This window comes from Ovis aries, chromosome 18 (assembly GCF_016772045.2).
Source record: "Ovis aries strain OAR_USU_Benz2616 breed Rambouillet chromosome 18, ARS-UI_Ramb_v3.0, whole genome shotgun sequence".
NCBI classification, from domain to species: Eukaryota; Metazoa; Chordata; class Mammalia; order Artiodactyla; family Bovidae; genus Ovis; species Ovis aries.
Window position 1 is genome coordinate 54,207,585 of NC_056071.1, and position 26,857 is coordinate 54,234,441.

General features: G+C 40.6%; 1 protein-coding gene across 1 annotated transcript in view; it reads right to left on the reverse strand.

The window, feature by feature from the left end:
• The window catches only part of CATSPERB (cation channel sperm associated auxiliary subunit beta), a 134,499-nt gene that overhangs the window by 96,428 nt on the left and 11,214 nt on the right, over positions 1 to 26,857 (reverse strand). Inside the window, 2 exon segments of the mRNA XM_060401528.1 lie at positions 7,466 to 7,561; positions 21,819 to 21,879. Of these exon segments, the coding sequence (XP_060257511.1) occupies positions 7,466 to 7,561; positions 21,819 to 21,879 (157 nt within the window).

A 26,857-nucleotide genomic window follows, 5' to 3' on the forward strand; every position in this document is an offset into this window, starting at 1 on the left:
TATATGTAGACTTAAAGAAATATATTTATTTGGTTGTGCTTGGTCTTAATCTTTGACTTTTGTTGTGGCATGAGGAATCTAGTTTCCTGACCAGGGACTGAACCTCGGCCCCCTGCATTGGGGGCATGGAGTCTTAGCCACTGGACCACCAGGGAAGTCCCTGTAGCCTTTTTAATGATGGCCATTCTGACCAATGGGGCTTCCCTGGTGGCTCGGATGGTGAAGAATCTGCCTACAATTTGGGAGACCTGAATTCAATCCCTGGGTCAGGAAGACCCCCTGGAGAAGGGAATGGCTACCAACTCCAGTATTCTCGCCTGGGGAATTCCATGGACAGAAGAGCCTGGCAGGCTACAGTCCATGTGGTCACAAAGAGTTGGACATGACTGAGGGATTTGAATTCTCTCTACATCATTCTGACCAATGAGAAGGTACTTTACTGCAGTTTTGATTTGCATTTCTTAAATAATTAATTATTTCTTTCTTCTAAGGATTTTTAAAAAATTATGTAAAGGAACTATTCCATTGTTTTAAAAAATAGGTGTATCACCTCATTTTTCATCAGTTAAAAATAGGTTGATTCTTATTTTCCCAAGTATGAGGAATGAAGGTTAATTTCCTTGAAGGGGGCCTGACAAAGTCATACAGCAGAAGAACATGTCATGTGAGAGATACTGTTTTGAACATCTTTAGGAAATACAATTGGCCACAGGATCTATCCCTAGAAATGGCATTGCTGGATCACAGGGTTTGCACATTTATAACTTAGAGAATAACTTCTGCTTTGAGAGGCCCCATATTTCCTTTCTGTTCACTTTCCCAATCCCATAGAGACAGCAGGAGATATAGATAAATAAGAATAAATCTGGAACAGCAACAGAGAATGGGGAAAGTTGTCATCAGTGGCCAAGACACTTGGAGGGATTTCTGGAAGATACCAAGGAGTCAGAGAGAGACTAATAGGAAAAACCAGTCAGAGGCAAGACATTTCCAACCCCTCAACCCAGCAATCTATTCTTAGATATACAAAGGGCTGGAGCTGGACAAAGTCAAAATTTATGCATGAGAAATGAGAGAATTAATTTTTCTGAAAAAAAATGAGAAAAGAGAATATAAAAAGTAAGCCAGGACAGTGTGACAGAGTACTGCTGTCTGAATTTCAAAAATAGTCAAAGGACTTTTAAGAACAGAGATATAGTCACTCCATAGCTGTTTACATTTCTGCAACATGAATCTCCTCATCAAATTTTCAATAAAGTCTGCTATAAAACCAAAAACTTAGTATGTACTTACTATATTCTACAGTTTGGGCAAAGTAAGAAAAGGAACTAAATTTCCATCTAGGCTGACATAGTGTAGCACAGGTATGGCCAAGAAGGAAAAGAGACACAATTTATAACCAAATTAATTCATTCTGAAATTCAAAGAAATCTGAGGCAAGGCGGCTGACTTTCCAGGTTGTAGCATGTGTGTACAGACAATTAATGACCATATCTCAGAGGGCAGGGAGATTTGAACTTGCATCTGGAACATGACTGCACTGACTTGAAAATGCCTCTTTACTGATGTGCTGTATTTTAAGTGTTTTAGGAATGAAGGAGTGATTAAAAGTCTTGACTGGTGAGAAGCTATAAAGGAGAAAAGTGACTGATGTGAAGGTGACTGGTGATTGTGATTAACAGCAATTTTAGTGAAGTGGTCTGGGCTGTGAATCAAAGATTAGGAAGTAGAGATAATATTTTTCAACAACTCTTTTGAATTTAGTAATGAGTAAAGCTTCCCAGCTATAACTCTAACCTTAATACTTACTGCTACTTTCCAGTGTTTTCTCCCCACGTCTTCAGCATCTCAGTAAATGACACTGTAATCTACTTGATTGCTCAAGTAAGAAATCTAAGATTCATCCTTAATATCTGTTTCCTTCATCCCCATTCCACCTGGAGGTCATATCAGCTCTACTTTCAAACTGTATCCTGAACACTGTGACTTCTCACTGTCTCCACTGCTCATCCCAAGTACTCCAGAGCATCTCCTGTGTGGAAAGTGGCAACAGCTGCCCACCAATTTCCTTCATTCTCCAGGCAAGAACACTGGAGTGGGTTGCCATTTCCCTCTCCAGGGGAATCTTCCTGACCCAGGGATCGAACCCAGGTCTCCCGCATTGCAGGCAGACGCTTTAACCTCTGAGCCACCAGGGAAGCTCCCCCATTCTTGTCATCTGCCCTCAAGAGTCAGTTCTCTACATGGCAGCCAAAGTGATATTTTTATGCAAGACAGGGAAAGAGACACAGATGTGTATAACGGACTTTTGGACTCAGAGGGAGAGGGAGAGGGTGGGATGATTTGGGAGAATGACATTCTAACATGTATACTATCATGTGAATTGAATCGCCAGTCTATGTCTGACGCAGGATGCAGCATGCTTGGGGCTGGTGCATGGGGATGACCCAGAAAGATGTTATGGGGAGGGAGGTGGGAGGGGGGTTCATGTTTGGGAATGCATGTAAGAATTATTAATTTTTAAAAATAAAAAAAAATAAAAAGAATAAATCAGTATCATTCTCCTGTTTAACACACTTCCATGGCTTTTCATTATGATTAGAATAAAATCCACACGTTGCTGTGACCTCTGCCCATCTGTCTAAACTCATTACACACCACTCTGTCATTCACCGTGCTCCCACAACACTGACTTCCTCTCAGTTCCTCAAACATGAATCTCCTTTCTGTAGCTGGAAACTTTAAGAACTTTTAATTTTCCACAGTGGCTGCATCAATTTACATTCCCACCAACAGTGCACAAGGGTACTTTTCTCTGCATCCTCACCAACACTTGTTATTTGTTGACTTTTTGATAACAGGCATTCTGACAGGTGAGGTAGTGGCTCATTGTGCTTTTGATTTGCATTTCCCTGATGATTAGTGATGCAGAGCATCTTTTCAAGTGCCTGTCAGCCATCTGCATGTCTTCAGTGGAAAAATGTCTATTTAGTTCTTCTGCCCATTTAAAAAATAAGGTTGTTTTTATATGGGTTCTTTGTATATTTTGGATGTTAGCCTCTTATCTGATATATTGTTTGCATACATCCTTTCCCACTGAGTAGGTGGCCTTTTTGTTTTGTTGATAATTTCCTTAACTCTGCAAAAGCCTTTGAGTTTGATGAAGTCCCATTTGTTGTTTGTTTCCTTTGTGTGAAGAGAAAGATCAAAATAAATATTGCTGTAAGCTGATACCCAAGAGTGTACTGCCTCCATTTTCCTCTAGGAGTTTTATAGTTTCAGATCTCACATTTAAGTCATTAGTCCATTTTTGAATTACTTTTGTTTTTTTTTTTAATTTAAACTTATTTATTTTAATTGGAGGCTAATTACTTTACAATATTGTATTTTGCCATACATCAACATGAATCTGCCATGGGTGAATTACTTTTGAATATGGTGTGAGAAAGTAGTCCAGTTTGATTCTTCTGCCTGTAGCTTTCCAGTTTTCCCAAAACTAAGTACTGAAGAAGTTTTCTTTCCCTGCACTGTACTTCTTGCCTCCTTTGTCATAGATTCATTAATCATATAAGTGTGGGTTCATTTTTGGGCTCTCTTCCATTCCACTGATCTATGTGTCTGATTTTTGTGCCAGTACCACAGTTTTAGTTACTATAGCTTTGTAGTACAATTTAAAATCAAAGAGCATTATACCTTTAGCTTTGCTCTTCTTTCTCAAGATTGTTTTGGCTATTTAGGGTCTTCTGTGTTTCCCTACAAATTTCTAGATGATTTGTTCTAGTTCTGTGAAGAATGCTATTGGTATTTTGACAGTGATTGCACTGAATCTGTAAATTGCTTTGGGTGGTATGGTCATTTTAGCAATGTTAATTCTTATTTTTTTTTAATCCATTCAGCCACTGTCTTTTGATTGGAGTATTTAGTCCATTTAGAGTAAAATTATTGATAGGTATGTATTTATTACCACTTTGCTCATACATGATTATTTAAAGTTGACAATCTGTTAAGTTTGATATCTTAAGTAGGTCTGACCGAGGTTCTTTTCCAATTACTGCCTCTGCACTGGGGCTAGGAGCGTGTGAGATTTGGTATATGTTCTCTAAGAGCAGAGTCTCTGTTTCCTACAGTTCTCCGGCTCTCCCACACACAAGCTGCACTGGGCTTCAAAGCCAGAGGTTCTGGGAGCTTGTCTTCCCTATACATCGGTCTTGGGAGCCCTGTGCGGGGTTTGGACCCCTTGCTCCTTAGGGAAGACCTCTGCAGTTGTGATTATCCTCCCATTTGTGGGTTACCTACATCGTGGTATTGGTTTTAGCTCTACAGTGACTCTACCCCCGCTCCTACTCATCTTCTTGTGGTTCCTTCTTTAAATGTTTACTTGTGGGAAATCTTTTCTGCTAGTCTTCTGATCACTCCATAGATAGTTATTCTGTAAATAGTTGTAATTTTGGTGTGCCTATGGGAGGAGGTGAGCTCAGGGTCTTCCTGCTTTATCTTGGCCCTGAATCGTCATTACTTTTCTTAAAGCTACCCAGGTGACTCTTTCCATAAGATGAAACATTTATTTATTTTTACTCTGGGCTTCCCTGGTGGCTCAGAGGGTAAAGAATCTGCCTATAATGCAGGAGACCTGGGTTCAGTTCCTGGGTCAAGAAGATCCCCTGGAGTAGGAAATAGCAACCCACTCCAGTATTCTTGCCTGGAGAATTCCATGGACAGAGGAGCCTGGTGGGCTATAAAGAGTCCACAGGGTCACAAAGAGTCAGACACAATTAATCAACTAACACTTTTACCCTCACTCTGCATTCTACATAGCACTGTATCAAAGTGGGAGCAAAAGAACAAACATGAAAAGGGAAGGTGAGGAAAATGAGGATAAATACAAAATCCAGGACTGAGGTTTTTTCCTATATACAATAGAGTCACAAAGAGTCAGACACAACTTAGTGACTGAACAACAACAGCACTATCAGTTCAGTTCAGTCGCTCAGTTGTGTCCGACTCTTTGGGACCCCATGGACTGCAGCACACCAGGCCTCCGTGTCCATCACCAACTCCTGGAACCTACTCAAACTCTTGTCCACTGTGTTGGTGATGCCATCCAACCATCTCATCCTCTGTCCTCCCCTTCTCCTCCTGACTTCAATCTTTCCCAGCATCAGGGTCTTTTCCAATGAGTTGGTTCTTTGCATCAGATGGCCAAAGTATTGGAGTTTCAGCTTCAGTCCTTCCAACGAATATTCAGGACTGATTTCCTTTAGGATTGACTGGTTGGATCTCCTTGCAGTCCAAGGGACTCTCAAGAGTCTTCTCCAATACCACAATTCAAAAGCATCAATTCTTCAGTGCTCAACTTTCTTTATAGTCCAACTTTCACATCCGTACATGACTAAAATGCACTATAGGTGATCCAAAAAATTGGGCAATCAATCAGACAAGTGAAAAAGAAAAGCCTAATCAGTTATATTCCTCAGCGTTCATAAACTTAAAACAACCAATTTGTTAATGAAAAAATACAAGTGTTCTTACTAACACTGAACAAAACCTTTTGCTTGATGGTTCTCATATAGTGTGATCCAATAAATACTACCTTCTATAATATCTCTACAGAAGATGCAAAAACTAACTTTATAAAGCCACTTTTTATGATGACCCCCAATATAGCTATAGAAAAAAAATATAATTCCATATTTCTATACCACTCTTTTGTTGTTGTTCAGTTGCTCAATTGTGTCCAATTCTTTGTGACCCCATGGACTGCAGTGCACTTCTTCTGTAGTGATTAGGTGATGGATTCTCTGTCCATCACCTACTCCCAGAGCTTGCTCAAACTCATGTCCATTGAGTCAGTGATGCCATCCAACCATCTCATCCTCTGTTGTCCCCTTCTCCTCCTGCCTCCAATCTTCCCCAGGATTAGGGTCTTTTCCAATGAGTCAGCCCTTCACATCAGGTGGCCAAAGTATTGGAGCTTCAGCATCAGTCCTTCCAATGAATACTCAGGGTTGATTTCCTTTAGGATTTACTGATTTGGTCTCCTTCCTGTCCAAGGGACTCTCAAGAGTCTTCTCCAGCACCACAGTTCAAAGGCATCAATGCTTCAGTGCTCAGCCTTTCTTATTGTCCAGATCTCACATCCATAAGCGACTACTGGAAAAATCATAGCTTTGACTAGATGGACCTTTGTTGGCAAAGTAATGTCTCTGCTTTTTAATGACACTGTCTAGGTTTTTCATTGCTTTTCTTCCAAGCAGCAAGCGTCTTTGAATTTCATGGCTGCAGTAACCATCTGCAGTGATTTTGGAGCACCAAAAAATAAGGTCAGCCAGTGTTTGCACTCTTTCTGCATCTATTTGCCATGAAGTGGTGGGACCGGATGCCATGATCTTCATTTTTTTTCAACATTGAATTTTAAGCCAGCTTTTTCACTCTCCTCTTCCACCTTCATCAAGCAGCTGTTTAATTCCTCTTTGCTTTCTGCCCTAAGGGTGGTATCATCTGTGTATCTGAGGTTATTGATGTTTCTCCTGGAAATCTTGATTCTAGTTTGTGATTCATCCAGCCTGGCATTTCTCATGATGCACTCTGCATGTAAGTTAAATAAGCAGGGTGACAATATACAGCCTTGACACACTCTTTTCCCAATTTGGACCCAGTCTGTTGTTCCATGTCTGGTTCTAACTGTTGCTTCTTGATCTGCATACAGATTTTTCAGGAGGCAGGTAAGGTGGTCTGGTATTCTCATCCCTTAAAGAATTTTCCACAGTTTGTCACAATCTACACAGTCAAAGGCTTTAGCAGAATCAATGAAGCAGAAGTGGATGTTTTTCTGGAATTCTCTAGCTTTTTCTATGATCCCATAAATGTTGGCAATTTGATCTCTGGTTCCTCTGCCTTTTCTAAATCCAGCTTGCACACCTGGAACTTCTCAGTTCACATACTGTTGAAGTCTAGCTTGAAGGATTTTGAGCATTACTTTGCTAGCATGTGAAATGAATACAATCGTGTGGTAGTCTGAACATTCTTTGGCATTGCCCTTCTTTGGGATTGGCTTCTCTGGTAGCTCAGATGGTAAAGAATCTGCCTGCAATGCATGAGACCCCAGTTTGATTCCTGGATCGGGAAGATACCCTGGAGAGGAGATAAACTACTGATTCCAGTATTCTTGGGCTTCCCTGTTGGCTTACATGGTAAAGAATCTGCCTGCAATATGGGAGATGTGGGTTCAATGCCTGGGTTGGGAAGATCCCCTGGAGAAGGGCATGGCAACCACATTTTGCAGACCTTTATTAAAAATTACCCATGTATATTTAAATCTTTGCCTCATCAGATTGTGAGCCCTTGAAGAGTCATGATTATTTCTTAACTATCTCTAGCACTTAGCAGAGTACAGCATATTATAGTTTACAAAATTTGTTGAAAGAATAATACAACTTTTGCTTTACTTTTACCTCCTGGCATTTACCTCGAACAGTATCCAGTAGTGTTCCTTCAGTGGTATAAATATTTAATCCATATTGTAAAGTGATTCTTACTAACCATTCTTCTACAGCTGCAGTATCTGAAAACAAAAGGCAAGCAATTAGTTAGTTTTTTTTGTATGTCATGTTGGTGAAATTTAAAACTATTTGAGCCTGGATCTCCTCCATGATGGGCAGATTCTTTACCATCTGAGCCACCAGGGAAGACCCATATGAACATTACTAACAACAATTACCTTTCATTTCCCTATCATTTTGATTGCACTTATATATGTTTTACTATAAACATTTTGATGATAAAATAAGCACAGAAGAATTATGAAGTGTTCTTATCAACAGAGTAATGAACCCAGAGAAAAATATTTTAGATTATAATTTTTCTTGAGAGCTGTTGTAACTTGCTAAGAAGCAAATTGTGACACTTCAAGTGAAGTTGTGTAATACTTTTTGAAAGCAGACCATGGGTAATTAAAATATTTAGCATATCAGGAGTTCCCTGGTTGTCCAGTGGATAGGACTGTTTCGCTGCTGAGGGAACCAGTTGACTTCAATCTCTGGTTGGGCAAAAAAAAGCTAATAAAATTGAAAGGAGAAATAAATCCACACAAATGTAGCTGGTTCCTTCAGCACTCCTCTTTCAGTAACTGACAAAATCAGTGAGGATACAGAAAAGCTGAATAACACTATCACCCAACTGATCCAATCAACTTTAATAGAACACTCTATTAAAAAAGAACTTTTTAATGGTAGTTTTTTTTTTTTTTCAAATGCACAGGGAAGATTCACCGAATGATCATACAAAATATATTCTCAGAACATATTAGAGTCAATCTAGAAGAATCAGTAACAGAAAGATATTTGGAACATTCCCAGATATATGGACATTGTACAACAGATTTCTAAATAACACATGTCAAAGAGAAAGTGACATGGAGAATTAAAAAATATTTTGAATTAAAAGAAAATGAAAACACAACATACAAAAATTTATGAGATGCAGAAAAAGCAATGCTGAAGAGAAATATATAGTAGTAAAATATTTATATTTAAAAAGAAAGATCTCAAATCAGTTATCTGAAGCAGTAGTAACAGCCTTATAAAGTGTCAAAGCGTAAATATTTAGGCCTTTGTGGGCCATATGGTCTCTGTCTCAACACTTCAACTCTGCCATGGTAGCACACAAGCAGCTATAGAAAACATAAATAAATGAGCATGGCTGTGTTCCAGTAAAGCTAATTTACAAAGCAGGCAGCAGACCAGATTTGGCCTGGAATCTGTAGTTTGTCAACCCCTGATCTAAAGGTTCCCAATATAAGAAATTATGGAAAAAAAGCAGCAAATAAAACATAAAGGAAGTAGAAGGATGATATAAAGAGTAAAATCAATGACATGAAGAATAGAAAAACAATAGCCAATATCAATGAAATCTAAAGATGCTTCTTTGAAAGGATCAATAAAATTGATGAATTTCTACCAGACTAATCAAGAAGGCTCAAACTACCACGCAATTGCACTCATCTCACATGCTAGTAATGCTCAAAATTCTCCAAGACAGGCTTCAGCAATACGTGAACCGTGAACTCCCTGATGTTCAAGCTGGTTTTAGAAAAGGTAGAGGAATCAGAGATCAAATTGCCAACATCCGCTGGATCATGGAAAAGAAAGAGAGTTCCAGAAAAACATCTATTTCTGCTTTATTGACTATGCCAAAGCCTTTGACTGTGTGGATCACAGTAAACTGTGGAAAATTCTGAGAGATATGGGAATACCAGACCACCTGACCTGCCTCTTGAGAAATCTGGATGCAGGTCAGGAAGCAACAGTTAGAACTGGACATGGAACAACAGACTGGTTCCAAATTGGAAAAGGAGTACGTCAAGGCTGTGTATTGTCACCCTGCTTATTTAACTTACATGCAGAGTACATCATGAGAAACGCTGGACTGGAAGAAACACAAGCTGGAATCAAGATCTCCCGGAGAAATATCAATCACCTCAGATATGCAGATGATACCACCCTTATAGCAGAAAGTGAAGAGGAACTCAAAAGCCTCTTGATGAAAGTGAAAGAGGAGAGTGAAAAAGTTGGCTTAAAGCTCAACATTCAGAAAACGAAGATCATGGCATCTGGTCCCATCACTTCATGGGAAATAGATGGGGAAACAGTGGAAACCATGTCAGACTTTATTTTTGGGGGCTCCAAAATCACTGCAGATGGTGACTGCAGCCATGAAATTAAAAGATGCTTACTCCTTGGAAGAAAAGTTCTGACCAACCTAGATAGCATATTCAAAAGCAGAGACATCATTTTGCCGACTAAGGTCCGTCTAGTCAAGGCTATGGTTTTTCCTGTGGTCATGTATGGATGTGAGAGTTGGACTATGAAGAAGGCTGAGCACTGAAGAATTGCTGCTTTTGAACTGTGGTGTTGGAGAAGACTCTTGAGAGTCCCTTGGACTGCAAGGAAATCTAACCAGTGCATTCTGAAGGAGATCAGCCCTGGGATTTCTTTGGAAGGAATGATGCTAAAGCTGAAACTCCAGTACTTTGGCCACCTCATGCGAAGAGTTGACTCATTGGAAAAGACTCTGATGCTGGGAGGGATTGGGGGCAGGAGAAGAGGACAACAGAGGATGAGATGGCTAGATGGCATCACTGACTCGATGGACATGAGTCTGAGTGAACTCCAGGAGTTGGTGATGGACAGGGAGGCCTGGCGTGCTGGGATTCATGGGATCGCAAAGAGTCGGACATGACTGAGCGACTGAACTGAACTGAATCAAGAAGGAAATAAAGATGTAAAATACTCACATTAGAGATGAAATATGGCACATCACTACAAACTCTTTATGGTTAATGAAAGAACATCACAAAAACTTTTATGTTATAAATTCAACAACCTAGATGAAATGAACAAGTTTCTTAAAAGATACAAACTGCTGAAACTCACTTCAGAATAAATAGAAACTTTGAGTACTTCCATGTCTATTAAGGAAATTGAATTTGTAGTTAAAATCTTCACACAAAGAAAACTTCACACCCAGAAATCTCCACTGGTGGTGAATCCCAAACATTTAATGGGCTTCCCTAGTAGCTCAGATGGTAAAGAATCTGCCAGCAATGGGAGAGACCTCGGTTTGATCTCTGGACTGGAAAGATCCCCTGGAGAAGGGAACAGCAACCAACTCCAGTATTCTTGCCTGGAGAATTCTGTAGACAGAGGAGCCTGGCAGGCTAGTCTATGGGGTCGCAAAGAGTCAGACACAACGGAGCAACTTTCACTTTCATATAAAAATTCTTACATAATATAGCGGGGAACTCTGCTCAACTCATATTTATTTATATATCTCCCTTTTTAGAAAGCCTGTAAATTTACTTTTTGACCAGATACTTACCAGTCAGGATTTCAAAAATCACAACAAGCAAATCAAACACCTGTGAGATTCTGATAGTGCCCTCCTGTGTTTCATTTTGGCAATTAAACCAGAACTCCCTTTCAAAGAAGCTTCTGTGCTGTATTTCCTAGAATGAAGCTCATTGTTTTTCCACTTGAACTCATCCACTTGAAAAGCAGACCCCCAAAACCAAGAACTCAGTCCCAATATCACCACATAAATCATTTTCATTCTAGCAATTGTACAGTTAATGACCCCCAAAACTCCTTTATTTAACAGAATGTTTCAATGCAAGGTAAAATTTCTAACACCCTTGTAAGCAACTGCCAAATGTCTTCCGTGGGAATCAGCAATATTTCACCCTTAAAGTCCTAGAGATGACCCCACCTGGCAAGCAGAGCCAAATCCTACCAGGGAGGAATATGGACAAAGAGCTCCTTGCTGGTCCCAGAACTGCTGTCAGACCCAGAAACAATAAAATTCGTCCTTACTCATAAACACTGTCCAACAAAGAGGCTACCATAAAACTCAGAAGCCCATCTTTCTGCACAGGTTTCTGGATAAAAATGTTTCTTTTTTTGTGTGCGTGTAACTCTGATTCAGACCAAAAGATGATTATTAAAAAGAAAATCAAGAAATGGAAACAAGTTTCTAGTAAAAGCTTCCTAGAAGACGTATTCCAGTGTGATAAAAATGATCTAGATAAGTTCTTTTGTCTAGAGGAATGCAATATTATCAGACCCTTACACAAGCCCTCCTGAAACTCCTTAGTAGACAACATTTCAACTCAGAAATCCAAGTGAAAATACCTTCGAAATGAAAGAAGTGATGTGGCTAGGAAACAATGTTCACCTTGGCGAACATTTTCCTACCCACCAAGAGCTTGGGTTTTCTGGTAAGGTCACCAGCTTTCTGGTCAAAAACATTCTTGAAGTCATCAGGAACAGAGGATTGGAGATTTGGTGTCTGAGCCCATGTGTTCTGGGTTCCATATCTGGGGCTCAAGAGCCAACAGGATCCTGTGGGACTCATGTAAGGTTCCCCAAGGCAATGAAGTTCTAAAGTTCCTAAAGCTCAGTGAGAACTCAAGGCTGGTATCACCTGTGCTGGGCCTTCCTTGACTCCTCCTAAAGTTCTGTGCACCCTTGGTTTTCAACTTAAAGCTGAGCACCTCCCCCAATGTTCATCAGCCCCACGATCCTAAACAGCTGAGCAACTCATGTGAAAAAGCATTACCAGATACCAAAACGAAAAAAAAAATTACAAGAAAATAAGACTCCAGATTGATAATTCCAAGAACCCACTAGCCAAATGAGTCCAGCAATACACAAAAAGGATAATGCATCATAACTAAGAGTTGTTTATCTTAGTATTGCAAGGCTGGTTCAGAATTCAACATAAATCAATGGAATCCTCCATATCAAGAGATGAAAGGAAAAAATCCTTATAATCATCTCAATAGATTCAGAAAGAGCATTTAACAAAATTCAACACCAATTCATGAACTCAGCAACTTAGGAATAGAAGGGAACTTCCTTAGCCTAATAAAGGGCATCTACAAAATACCTACATATAACAACACCTTAACCTAATGAGGAAAGGTTGAATATTCTCCCAAAGTTGTAAACAAGGCAACGATATCCTCTCTCACCATTCCTACTTAACATTGTACTGGAGTTCCCACCAGTACAATAAGGCAAAAATAAAGAAGTAAGTAAGTACATAAGAAAATAAATATGTAAATAAATAAAATGAATACATATTAGAATGGAAGAAAGGAAGTTATATCTATTTCTAGATGGATGATTATCCATGTAGAAAATCCCAAAGAGTATAAAAGGCTGTGCATGTGTGCTAAGTCACTTCACTTGTGTCTGATTTTTGCAACACTATGGATCATCAGGATCCTCTGTCCATCGGATTCTCCAGGCAAGAATGCTGGAGTGGGTTCCCATGCCCTCCTCCAGAGGATCTTCCTGATTCAGGGATTGAACCAGTGTCTTTTGTCTCCTGAATTGGCAGGTGGGCTCTTTACCACTAGCACTGCCTGGGAAGCCCCATACAAAAGGCTACTTGAATTAATAAGTAAATTTAACAAAGTTCCAAAATATAAGGTCACGTTACATTTGTATATTTATATATTATCAATCAGTTCAGTTGCTCAGTCGTGTCCAGCTCTTTGTGACCTCATGGACTGCAGCATGACAGGCTTCCCTGTCCATCACCAACTCCCAGAGTTTACTCAAACTCATGTGCATTGAATTGGTGATGCCACCCAACCATCTCATCCTCTGTCGTCCCCTTCTCCTCCTGCCCTCAATCTCTCCCAGTAGCAGGGTCTTTTCAAATGAGTCAGTTCTTCAAATCAGGTGACTGAAGTACTGGATTTTCAGCTTCAGCATCAGTCCTTCCAATGAATATTCGGGACTGATTTCCTTTAAGATGGACTGGGTGGATCTCCTTGCAGTCCAAGGGACTCTCAAGGTCTTCTCCAGTACCACAGTTCAAAAGCATCAATTCTTCAGCACTCACCTTTCTTCACAGTCCAACTCTCACATCCATACATGACTACTGGAAAAACCATAGCTGTAACTAGATGGACCATTGTTGGCAAAGTAATGCCTCTGCTTTTTAATATGATGTCTAGGTTGGTTATAACTTTTCTTCCAAGGAACAAGCATCATTTAATTTCATGGCTGCAGTCACCATCTGCAGTGATTTTGGAGCCCCCCAGAATAAAGTCAGTCACTGTTTCCATTGTTTCCCCATCTATTTGCCATGAAGTGATGGGACCAGATGCCATGATCTTCGTTTTCTGAATGTTGAGCTTTAAGCCAACTGTTTCACTCTCCTCTTTCACTTTCATCAAGAGGCTCTTTAGTTCCTCACTTTCTGCCATAAGGGTGGTGTCATCTGCATATCTGAGGTGATTGATATTTCTCCCAGCAATTTTGATTCCAGCTTGTGCCTCAGCCAGCCCAGTGTTTCTCATGATGTATTCTCCATATAAGTTAAATAAGCAGGGTAACAATGTATAGCCTTGATGCGCTCCTTTCTCGATTTGGAACCAGTCTGTTGTTTCATATCCAGTTCTAACTGTTGCTTCTTGACCTGCATACAGATTTCTCAAGAGGCAGGTCAGGTGGTCTGGTATTCCCATATCTCTCAGAATTTTCCACAGTTTGTTGTGATCCTCATAGTCAAAGGCTTTGGCATAGGCAATAAAGCAGAAATAGATGTTTTTCTGGAACTTTCTTGCTTTTCCCATGAACCAGCAGATGTTGGCAATTTGATCTCTGGTTCCTCTGCCTTTTAGGAAGCACAAGCTGGAATCAAGATTTCTGGGAGAAACATCAATAACACCACCCTTATGGCAGAAAGCGAAGAGGAACTAAAAAGCCTCTTGATGAAAGTGAAAGAGGAGAGTGAAAAAGTTGGCTTAAAACTCAACATTCAGAAAACGAAGATCATGGCATCCGGTCCCATCACTTCATGGGAAATAGATGGGGAAACAGTGGAAACAGTGTCAGACTTTATTTTGGGGGGCTCCAAAATTACTGCAGATGGTGAGTGCAGCCATGAAATTAAAAGGCGCTTACTCCTTGGAAGAAAAGTTATGACCAATCTAGATAGCATATTCAAAAGCAGAGACATTACTTTGTCAACAAAGGTCCATCTAGTCAAGGCTATGTTTTTTCCAGTGGTCATGTATGGATGTGAGAGTTGGACTGTGAAGAAAGCTGAGCACTGAAGAATTGATGCTTTTGAACTGTGGTATTGGAGAAGACTCTTGAGAGTCCCTTGGACTGCAAGGAGATCCAACCAGTCCATTCTAAAGGAGATCAGCCCTGGGATTTCTTTGGAAGGACTGATGCTAAAGCTGAAACTCCAGTACTTTGGCCACCTCATGCAAAGAGTTGACTCATTGGAAAAGACTTTGATGCTGGGAGGGATTGGGGGCAGGAGAAGGGACGACAGAGGATGAGATGGCTGGATGGCATCACTGACCTGATGGACGTGAGTCTGAGTGAACTCCGGGAGTTGGTGATGGACAGGGAGGCCTGGCGAGCTGAGATTCATGGGGTCGCAAAGAGTCGGACATGACTGAGCGACTGAACTGAACTGAACTGAACTGATACACCTATGTCCGCAAAGAGTTGGACATGACTGAGCGACTGAACTGAACTGATACACCTATTAGAATGGCTAAAGCAAAATACATATGTATTGATACATATTAAAATGTATATAAATATATATACATACTATATAAATATACACATATGTATGGGTTTCCCTGGTGACTCAGTGGTACAGAATCTGCCGACAATGCAGGAGATGCAGGAGACTCAAGTTAAATCCCTGGGTGGGGAAGATCCCCTAGAGGAGAGCATGGCAACCCACTCAGTATTCTTGCTAGGAAAATCCCATGGACAGAGGAGCCTGGTAGGCTACAATCTACAGTGTTGCAGAGAGTCAGACACAACTGAAGTGACTGAGTGTGCATGCACACATATGTATGCTGCTGCTGCTGCTGATGCTAAGTCACTTCAGTCGTGTCCGACTCTGTGCGACCCCTTAGACGGCAGCCCACCAGGCTCCCCCATCCCTGGGATTCTCTAGGCAAGAATACTGGAGTGGGTTGTCATTTCCTTCTCCAATGCATGAAAGTGAAAAGTCAAAGTGAAGTCACTCAGTTGTGTCTGACTGAGCGACCCCATGGACTGCAGCCTATCAGGCTCCTCCATCTGTGGGATTTTTCAGGCAAGAGTACTGGAGTGGGGTGCCATTGCCTTCTCCAACACATATGTATACATGTGTTCAAATACACTTACATATACTAAGTGCTGGCATGGCTCCAGGTAACCGGGTGATGAAAGTAAAAAATAATATAATTACTTTGCAAATAGTTTGATAATTTTGTATAAAGTGAAACTTATACTTACCATATAACACACTAATCCTACTATCTGGTAATAGTCAAATGCAACAAAAATTTGTATTCACACAAGAATCTATATGAGAATGCCTATAGTAGCTTTATTCATAATTGCCAAAAACTAAAAAACTCCAAATGCCCTACAAAAATATAAAGTAAGGTACATCTATACAGTGGAATAATAGCCAGTAAGAAAATGAAAGAAACTATAACAGATAAATCTCAAATGAATTATGCTAAGTGAAAGTAGCCAGGCTCAAAAGGCTACATATTTGATGATTCCATTTATATGCTCTGGAATAAACAAAACAATAGGAACAGAGAACAGATCTGTGGTTCCCAGGGACCAGGAGACAAGAGTTGACTACTGGTGGGATAATCTTATTGGATGATGGAACAGTCCTAAATCTTGATTTGTGATTACCCAATTGTGACAACTTATAGAGCTATGCACTTAAAAGGGTGTATTTTACTGAATGGAAAGTATACCTTATTTCAAGGTGAAAAAAGGAACAAATTGTGAAGTATAAATGGAGTGACTCTTTTTACTTTTTGCTGTCTTCCCCATGGGTGAATTTAACTCAGATGACCATTATATCTACTACTGCAGGCAGGAATCCCTCAGAAGGAATGGAGTAGCCATCATGGTCAACAAAAGAGTCCGAAATGCAGTGCTTGGATGCAATCTCAAAATGACAGAATGATCTCTGTTCGTCTCCAAGGCAAACCATTCAATATCACAGTAATCCAAGTCTATGCCCCAACCAGTAATGCTGAAGAAGCTGATGTTGAACAGTTTTATGAAGACCTACAAGACCTTTTCGAACTAACACCCAAAAAAGATGTCCTTTTCATTATAGGGGACTGGAATGCAAAAGTAGGAAGTCAAGAAACACCTGGAGTAACAGGCAAATTTGGCCTTAGAATGCGGAATGAAACAGGGCAAAGACTAATAGAGTTTTGCCAAGAAAATGCACTGGTCATAGCAAACACCCTCTTCCAACAACACAAGAGAAGACTCTACATATGCACATCACCAGATGGTCAACACTGAAATCAGATTGATTATATTCTTTGCAGCCAAAGATGGAGAAGCTCTATACAGTCAACAAAGACAAGACCAGGAGCTGACTGTGGCTCATATCAGGAACTCCTTATTACCAAATTCAGACTTAAATTGAAGAAAGTAGGGGAAACCACTAGACCATTCAGGTATGACCTAAATCAAATCCCTTATGATTATACAGTGGAAGTGAGAAATAGATTTAAGGGACTAGATCTGATAGATAGAGTGCCTGATGAACTATGGAATGAAGTTCGTGACACTGTGCAGGAGACAGGGATCAAGACCATCCCCATGGAAAAGAAATGCAAAAAAGCAAAATGGCTGTCTGGGGAGGCCTTACAAATAGCTGTGAAAAGAAGAGAGGCAAAAAGCAAAGGAGAAAAGGAAAGATATAGGCATCTAAATGCAGAGTTCCAAAGAATAGCAAGAAGAGATAAGAAAGCCTTCTTCAGTGATCAATGCAAAGAAATAGAGGAAAACAACAGATTGGGACAGACTAGAGATCTCTTCAAGAAGATTAGAGATACCAAGGGAACATTTCATGCAAAGATGGGCACAATAAAGGACATAAATGGTACAAACCTAACAGAAGCAGAAGATATTAAGAAGAGGTGGCAAGAATACATGGAAGAACTGTACAAAAAGATCTTCATGACCCAGATAGTCATGATGATGTGATCACTAGTCTAGAACCAGACATCTTGGAATGTGAAGTCAAGTGGGCTTTAGAAAGCATCACTACGAACAAAGCTAGTGGCTGCTGCTGCTGCTGCTGCTAAGTCTCTTCAGTCGTGTTCAACTCTATGCGACCCCTAGATGGCAGCCCACCAGGCTCCTCCGTCCCTGGGTTTCTCCAGGCAAGAACACTGGAGTGGGTTGCCATTTCCTTCTCCAATGCATGAAAGTGAAAAGTGAAAGTGAAGTCACTGAGTCATGTCCAACTCTCAGTGACCCCATGGACTGCACCCTACCAGGCTCCTCCGTCCATGGGATTTTCCAGGCAAGAGTACTGGGGTGGGGTGCCATTGCCTTCTCCGAAAGCTAGTGGAGGTGATGGAATTCCAATTGAGGTGTTTCAAATCCTGAAAGATGATGCTGTGAAAGTGCTGCACTCAATATGCCAGCAAATTTGGAAAACTCAGCAGTGGCCACAGGACTTGAAAAGGTCAGTTTTCATTCCAATTCCAAAGAAAAGCAATGCGAAAGAATGCTCAAACTACCACACAATTGCACTCATCTCACATGCTAGTAAAGTAATGCTCGAAATTCTCCAAGCCAGGCTTCAGCAATACGTGAACCATGAACACCCTGACGTTCAAGCTGGTTTTAGAAAAGGCAGAGGAATCAGAGATCAAATTGCCAACATCTGCTGGATCATGGAAAAGAAAGAGAGTTCCAGAAAAAACATCTATTTCTGCTTTATTGACTATGCCAAGGCCTTTGACTGTGTGGATCACAATAAACTGTGGAAAATTCTGAAAGAAATGGAAATACCAGACCACCTGACCTGCCTCTTAAGAAATCTGTATGCAGGTCAGGAAGCAACAGTTGGAACTGGACATGGAACAACAGACTGGTTCCAAATAGGAAAAGGAGTACATCAAGGCTGTATATTGTCACCCTGTTTATTTAACTTATATGCAGAGTACATCATGAGAAATGCTGGACTGGAAGAAACACAAGCTGGAATCAAGATTGCCGGGAGAAATATCAATCACCTCAGATATGCAGATGACACCACCCTTATGGCAGAAAGTGAAGAGGAACTAAAAAGCCTCTTGATGAAAGTGAAAGTGGAGAGTGAAAAAGTTGGCTTAAAGCTAAAGATTCAGAAAACTAAGATCATGGCATCTGGTCCCATCACTTCATGGGAAATAGATGGGGAAACAGTGGAAACTGTGTCAGACTTTATTTTGGGGGGCTCCAAAATCACTGCAGATGGTGACTGCAGCCATAAAATTAAAAGACGCTTACTCCTTGGAAGAAAAGTTCTGACCAACCTAGATAGCACATTCAAAAGCAGAGACATTATTTTGCCGACTGAGGTCCGTCTAGTCAAGGCTATGGTTTTTCCTGTGGTCACGTATGGATGTGAGAGTTGGACTGTGAAGTACGCTGAGCGCTGAAGAATTGCTGCCTTTGAACTGTGGTGTTGGAGAAGACTCTTGAGAGTCCCTTGGACTGCAAGGAGATCCAACCAGTCCATTCTGAAGGAGATGAGCCCTGGGATTTCTTTGGAAGGAATGATGCTAAAGCTGAAACTCCAATACTTTGGCCACCTCATGAGAAGCGTTGACTCATTGGAAAAATCTCTGATGCTGGGAGGGATTGGGGGCAGGAGGAGAAGGGGACAACTGAGGATGAGATGGCTGGATGGCATCACTGACTCGATGGACGTGAGTCTGAGTGAATTCTGGGAGATGGTGATGAACAGGGAGGCCTGGCGTGCTGTGATTCATGGGGTCGCAAAGAGTCGGACATGACTGAGCGACTGAACTGAACTGAACTGAACTGAACACATGCCTGCCTTCTAAGTCACTTCAGTTATGTCCAACTCTTTGCAACTCAATGGACTGTAGCCTGCCAGGCTCCTCTCTGTCCGTAGGATTCTCCAGGCAAGAATACTGAAGTAGATTGCCATTTCCTCCTCCAGGGGACCTTCCTTACCCAGGGATCAATCCCATGTAGCTGGCAGGGTCTTTACCACTAGTGCCTCCTGGGAAGCCTACATAACACCAAATGAGTAATAAATGAATTAAGATAGATAAAGTGTTTAGAGTCAAACTGTAAATATAAGAATTTAGTAAATGCTCCCTGCTGGTTCTACTACTACCAAGAAGATTATTTTGCTATCTTTGTTACTGATGCTACATAAACTACCCTTTCCAAGATTTTACATGTACACCTTGTGGCTCAGCTGGTAAAGAATCTGCCTGCAATGAGGAAGACCTGGGTTTGATCCCTGGGTTGGGACGACCCCCTGGGGATGGGAAAGGCTACCCACTCCAGTATTTTGGCCTGGAGAATTCCATGGACTATACAGTTCATGAGATTGCAGAGTCAGGCACAATTGAACAACTTTCACTTTCACTGCTCAAATTCATGGCATGGCAGCAAATGAGAAATGATTGAGGAAAAAGTAAATGAGCAAATATGGTCTCCTTCCCCATGAATATTTTCTTTCCTGATTTCTAGTGTATTACTAATATTAGATCATCCTCTTCTATTACATTATGAAGTGAAGTAAAAGTCGCTCAGTCGTGTCCCACTGTTTGAGACACCATGGACTGTACAGTCCATGGAATTCTCCAGGCCAGAATACTGAAGTGCGTAGCCTTTCCCTCCTCCAGGGGATCTTCTCAACCTAGGGATACCCAGGTCTCCCGCATTGCAGGAGGATTCTTTACCACCTGGGCCACAAGGGAAGCCCATTACATTATGAGCTCAAATATATCTTTATTTACTCAATCCAGAAGTTGCATCAAGATAGGCAGATATTATTTGGTCTCTTAATCTAAAATACTTAAATTTTCAGATCACCTTTGTTCCTCCCAAGATGATCTTAGAAATCAATGTATTCCTGAAATTAAAATTTGGAAATAGGAGAAGTGAAAATAACAAGTGATCTTCATTTCTTCAATTGTCAAACTAATGTCAATATTAGGCCAAGCAACCAGAGCAATCCATCATTAGACTGTACCCCCTTGCTCCTTTTTTAATAGAGTAGAATTTCCAGGATGAATTCTTTGAAACAAAAATCACAAAAAATTTCAATAGATTAATTTGAAAAAACTGAGATGACTGAAGGGTAAAAATAGTGATATAATCTAAGTTAGCTGTTATAACATGGAGGCTTCTTTTTCAATCTTTTATTTTTGATGTTTCCTTATATAGAGTCTTTTCCATTCTTTCTGCCTACTGTTACTTCTCTCCTGCCTTTTACTCTGTAGGACACATAATTTGGTTCATCCTTTAACTTCTTCCATAGAAGGGTTGACCTGTATGATTCCCCCAATTCCTCATCACCTGCTACATTTGATTGGCACACAAGAGGGTGCCCAATCAATTCTAGGGCAGTTGAAGACACTTTTCTGGAAATTTTGAATTGGGCTGGCCCCTAGGAAATATAAATAAAAATTTGACAGCAGTGAATCAGCTTTAGAAAACTAATCTGCAAAATGGAAAAATAAATATAGAGGTATAGAAAACATAGATAAGAGAAACAGGGTGAAAATATTCCCTGGGTTCTTGATGGCTCTCCATTTCTTACTTCTAATTCCTTCCTATAGTTTGGCTTCATTTTTGTCTTTGGGTTTCACAACAAAAAGAAATTTAGTATTTTTCCTTTAGTGAGGTCAAGATGGTTTCTGTTTCTTGCACCTACCAAATTAGAATAATATACCCTTTATCATTTTTAAACTATGGGTCTGTATCTCATACCTGAAGATCTACTAGCCCAGTCCACTAGCTCAATATTCACACCTTCTGGAATTTCATTTTCTTTCTTTCCTTTAGGTATTTACAGTAGCATATGAACTAGGCTATCACATCATACTTAATAATAGAGCCAACAGTAAAATAATATATTAAATTTTTAAATTAATGTTTCCATTTCATTAAAATTAATTGGCACCTGAATTTCTCAATACTATAAATTTTAAGTTCTAGAAAATGAGTCTACTTTAAATAAAGAATAATATAAGCTATGTATATCAGAACCATTCATCTATAATAAATTGCCAGATAAAACACAGGAAGCTCAGTTAAATTTGTGTTTCAGATGAATCACTAAATAACTTTTAATAAAATGTATGTCCCAAATATTCCAGGAGACATTAACATGAGATAGCATAATTTTTAACATGATAAATGTTTTTTATTTGATACATTTGGCAATCTATACCCATGAGTAAAATAATTAATTTAGATCACTCTTACCTGTATTTTTTGTGATGTTTTCTCTGGGAATATCAACCAACCAGTAAACCCGATCACTGTACTTGAATAAAGATGATGTGAGAAAACAGTGTCTTACAATGCTGATAGCAACACTTATTTTGGCATAGTCTACCCCATATTTAAAAACTAAAATTAAACAAAAACATCCAATGCAAATATCCTTTACCCAGAAATTTCACTCCTGGGGATTTAGCTTACATTATATTCACATATGTGTGAAATGTGTTCAAGGATATTTTCATCATTACTTCTGATAGTACTAGAGGATTGAAAATAACTAAAAAATAACTAAAGTATTCATTACATAAAGTTATATGTAAGAATATAGTCACAAAAAGGAACATGATACAGCCAAACTCAGGTAGCATAAAGCTGAAGCATTACTGGCTTATGTGTCAGAGGACAGAGTCTGCTGCTGACAGAAAATTTAGGAATTTGAGAGGAAAATACCAGGAGCAAGGAAACTGCAAAATATTGATCTAAGAGTTAAATATGAATGTGAGAGTTTGACCATAATGAAGGCTAAGCACAGAGGCATTGATGCTTTCATACTGTGATGCTGCAGAAGACTCTTGAGAGTCCCTTGGACAGCAAGGAGATCAAAACAGTCAATCCAAAAGAAAATCAACCCTGAATATTCGTTCGAAGGACTGGTGCTGAAGCTGAAGCTCCAATATTTTGGCCACCTGATGGGAAACCCGACTCATTGGAAAATACACAGATGCTGGGAAAGACTGAGGGCAAGAGGAGAAGGGAGCGACAGAGAATGAAACGGTTGGATGGCATCACTGACTCAATGGACATGAGTTTGAGCAAACTCTGGGAGATGGTGAAGAACAGGGAAGCCTGGCATGCTGCAGTGCATGGGGTTGCAAAGAGTAGGACATGACTAAGCCATTGAACAACAACAGGAGTTAAATATAAATTCTTTTCAAATTCTTGGGCAACACAAGTGCAGGGGAGATCTTCAGAAGGCCATGTTTAAAAAAAAATCAGCAGTGGAAAATAAAAGAACTAAGTAGACATATTAGCTGCTGAAACCATAGGTAAGACCATTTGCAATTTGTGCCAGGGTGTCAGGGGACGTTCAACTTTAAGGAATCCAATATGTTGCACTTTTCTTCCTTTGTGTGCCATTTCTTAAGGATTCTTTGTTCCTTATCAGTTCCTATTCTGGGAACGAGTAGAGCTGCATGCAGTTCTCAGGACTGAGATCATGGGAAAGGTACCTGCCTGGATTCTTCTCAGTGGCTCTCAATGACTCTTTTCAGCATCAGCGACCTTGTATGTATTAGACTATTCATTTTGTTGCAATTGATGGGATTTCATCCTTTGTAATGGCTGAGTAATCACTTTACTAAAGATAGATAAGCCTGCATTTCTGCTACTAAAATACACTTGTTTCACTAGAGACTTGGGTCCGCGTGTCTTTCTTTCTCTTTCTCTCTCTCTGGCTAATTCTCTGTAGCATAGAAACCTATAGAGCTCACTTTCCTGCCCGTGATTTCATGACCTCTTCAAGAGGATGCCCTGTGCCTCCATGGGCGGTACAAGCCCTGTCCTAGGGCTTAAATACGAATTGGTTCTTTATTGGTTTCTGCATAACCCAGGGAATGCTAGCCTCTTTCTCTCTTTTGCTTTCTTATCATTGACTCTGGACCACCAGGTTCTGGTCCATTAAAGGACCGCAACACCAGGGCAATTAATAGCATTTTAGATCACCACCAACAAAAACAATAGCAAATTCTTATAAGAACATAGCAGAATCCAGAGTTGCTACAGCTTACTATTGTCAATGTCACTTTTCTATCAAAAATAACAGGATATGAAAAGAAACAGAAATATGTAACTAATATTTAGGTTAAAAAAAGATAAACCATAAACTGACACAGAATGAGTTCAGATATAGATGAAGACTTCAAAGAAGCTATTACAAATATGCGAAGAGATTTAGGGAAAATTTGTTAAGGAGGAAAAGGATAGGAAATCCAGTACCAAAATGAAAAATAAAATCATAAAACCAAGTGGAAATAATGAGGTTGAAAACTGTAACAGATAAAATATTAACTGTGTGTGTGTTAGTCACTCAGTCATGTCTGACAATTTGCGACCCTATGGACTGTAGACTACCAGGCTCCTCTGTCCAATGGATTTAGAAGCAAAGAGTATTGGAGTGGGTAGCCATTCCCTTCTCCAGGGGATCTTGCCAACCCGGGGATCAAACCTGGTCTCCTGCATTGCAGGCAGATTCTTTACCATCTGAGCCACCAGGGAAGTCCTGTCAATTTTCAGATAGTATAAAAATTCAGTTGTTGAGGAAACTGAGGTACACTGACCTCCCCCCACCTCATGCCTCTGTTTGGCAGTCCACAGTCTAGCCTACACCCTCCTACTCTCAGTGGAATGAGTCACATGCAAGAAACCTTTTGCTATCAGGGAGGGTCTCAGGAGCCCTCCTGGTGTTGTAAGCTGTAGCAGCTCTGGCCTGTGTTGGGGGAGGCTGGGCAGGGCCAAGGGCTGTGGATGAGGGAGCAGGAGGAAGGGTGTGGTTGGAAATGGCAAAAGAAAGAATAAGTGAACTTAAATATATAACAACTGAGATTATTCAGTCTGAAATAGGGATAAAATGATTAAAGGAAAATAGATGGAGCTATAGAGATCTGTTCAGTTCAGTTCAGTTCAGTTCAGTCGCTCAGTCGTGTCCGACTCTTTGCGACCCCATGAATCCCAGCACGCCAGGCCTCCCTGTCCATCACCATCTCCCGGAGTTCACTCAGACTCACGTCCATCGAGTCAGTGATGCCATCCAGCCATCTCATCCTCTGTTGTCCCCTTCTCCTCCTGCCCTCAATCCCTCCCAGCATCAGAGTCTTTTCCAATGAGTCAACGCTTCACATGAGGTGGCCAAAGTACTAGAGCTTCAACTTTAGCATCATTCCTTCCAAAGAAATCCCAGGGCTGATCTCCTTCAGAATGGACTGGTTGGATCTCCTTGCAGTCCAGGGGACCCTCAAGAATCTTCTCCAACACCACAGTTCAAAAGCATCAATTCTTCGGCACTCAGCCTTCTTCACAGTCCAAATCTCACATCCATACATGACCACTGGAAAAACCATAGCCTTGACTAGACGGACCTTAGTCGGCAAAATGATGTCTCTGCTTTTGAATATGCTATCTAGGTTGGTCATAACTTTTCTTCCAAGGAGTAAGCGTCTTTTAATATCATGGCTGCAGTCATCATCTACAGTGATTTTGGAGCCCAAAAAAATAAAGTCTGACACTGTTTCCACTGTTTCCCCATCTATTTCCCATGGAGTGATGGGACCGGATGCCATGATCTTCATTTTCTGCATGTTGAGCTTTAAACCAACTTTTTCACTCTCCACTTTCACTTTCATCAAGAGGCTTTTTAGTTCCTCTTCACTTTCTGCCATAAGGGTGGTGTCATCTGCATATCTGAGGTGATTGATATTTCTCCCGGCGAACTTGATTCCAGCTTGTGTTTCTTCCAGTCCAGCGTTTCTCATGATGTACTCTGCATATAAGTTAAATAAACAGGGTGACAATATACAGCCTTGATGTACTCCTTTTCCTATTTGGAACCAGTCTGTTGTTCCATGTCCAGTTCTCACTGTTGCTTCCTGACCTGCATACAGATTTCTCAAGAGGCAGGTTAGGCGGTCTGGTATTCCTATCTCTTTCAGAATTTTCCACATAGAGATCTGTGGGTTGATAAAATATTTTCCAAAATGTGCCCAATTGAGCTTTTGGTTCAAGATGGTGGAGTAGAAGAACATGTCCTCATCTCCTCCTGTGAGAGCACCAAAATTGCAACTAGCTATTGAATAACCACCAACAGGAGGACACTGGAACCCACCAAAAAACATACCCCATGTCCAAAGAAAAAGAAGAAGCTGCAGCAAGATGGTAGGAGGTGTGCAGTCATGATAAAATCGAATCCCATACAGGCCAGGTGGGTGATCCACAGACTGAAGAACAATAATACCAAAGAAGTTCTTGCACTATTGTGAAGGTTCTGAACCCCACTATTGTGAAGGCTGGGAAGCCTGGCAATCTGACAAAGGGACTGGGAATCCTCAGGAATCTGGCCTTGAGGGCCAGTGGGTTTTGATTGCAGGCCTTCCAGAGGACTGGGGGAAACAGAGATTCCAGTCTTTGAGGGCACAAACAAAATTTTGGTGCAGCAACACCCAGAGGAGAGGAGCAGTGACCCCACACGAGACTAAACCAAAACTACTTGCTAGTGTTGGAGGGCCTCCTGTAGGGGCCTGGGTCAACAGGGGCTTACCACAGGGACGGGGGCACTGAAAGGTCTCCCTTGGCATAAACCTTCTTGGAGTTCACCATTAACCCTACCATAGAGCCTATAGACCCCAGAACTGGGTCACCTCAGGCCAAACAACTACCAGGGAGGGAGTGCAACCCCACCTATTAGCAGATAATTGGATTAAAACTACCAAGCAAGGCCCTGCCCACCAGAGCAAGACCCAGTTTTCCCCAGTCCCTCCCATCAAAAAGCTTACACAAGCCTCTTAGCCTCATCCATTAGAAGGCTGACAGAAGAAGCAAAAGAAGCATAGTTTCACAGCAGCTGAAACAAAAACCATATCACAGAAAGTTAATCACTATGAAAAAAGCAGAAAGTTTTGTCACAGATGAAGGGGTAAGCTAAAATCCCAGAAAAACAACTAAATGAAATAGAGATAGGCAACCTTCCAGAAAAAGAATTCAGGATAATGATAGCGAAGATGATCCAGGATCTTGGGAGAAGCATGGAGGCGAAGTTCGAGAAGACGCAAGCAGTGTTTACCAAAGACCTAAAAGAACTAAAGAACAGACAAACAGAGATGAATAATACGTTAGAAAGAATCCATAGCAGAATAACTGAGGCAGAAGAATGGATAAATGACCTGAAGGACAAAATGGTGGAAATCACTGCCATGGAACAGAATATAGAAAAAAGAATGAAAACAGCCTAAGAGACCTCTGATAACACT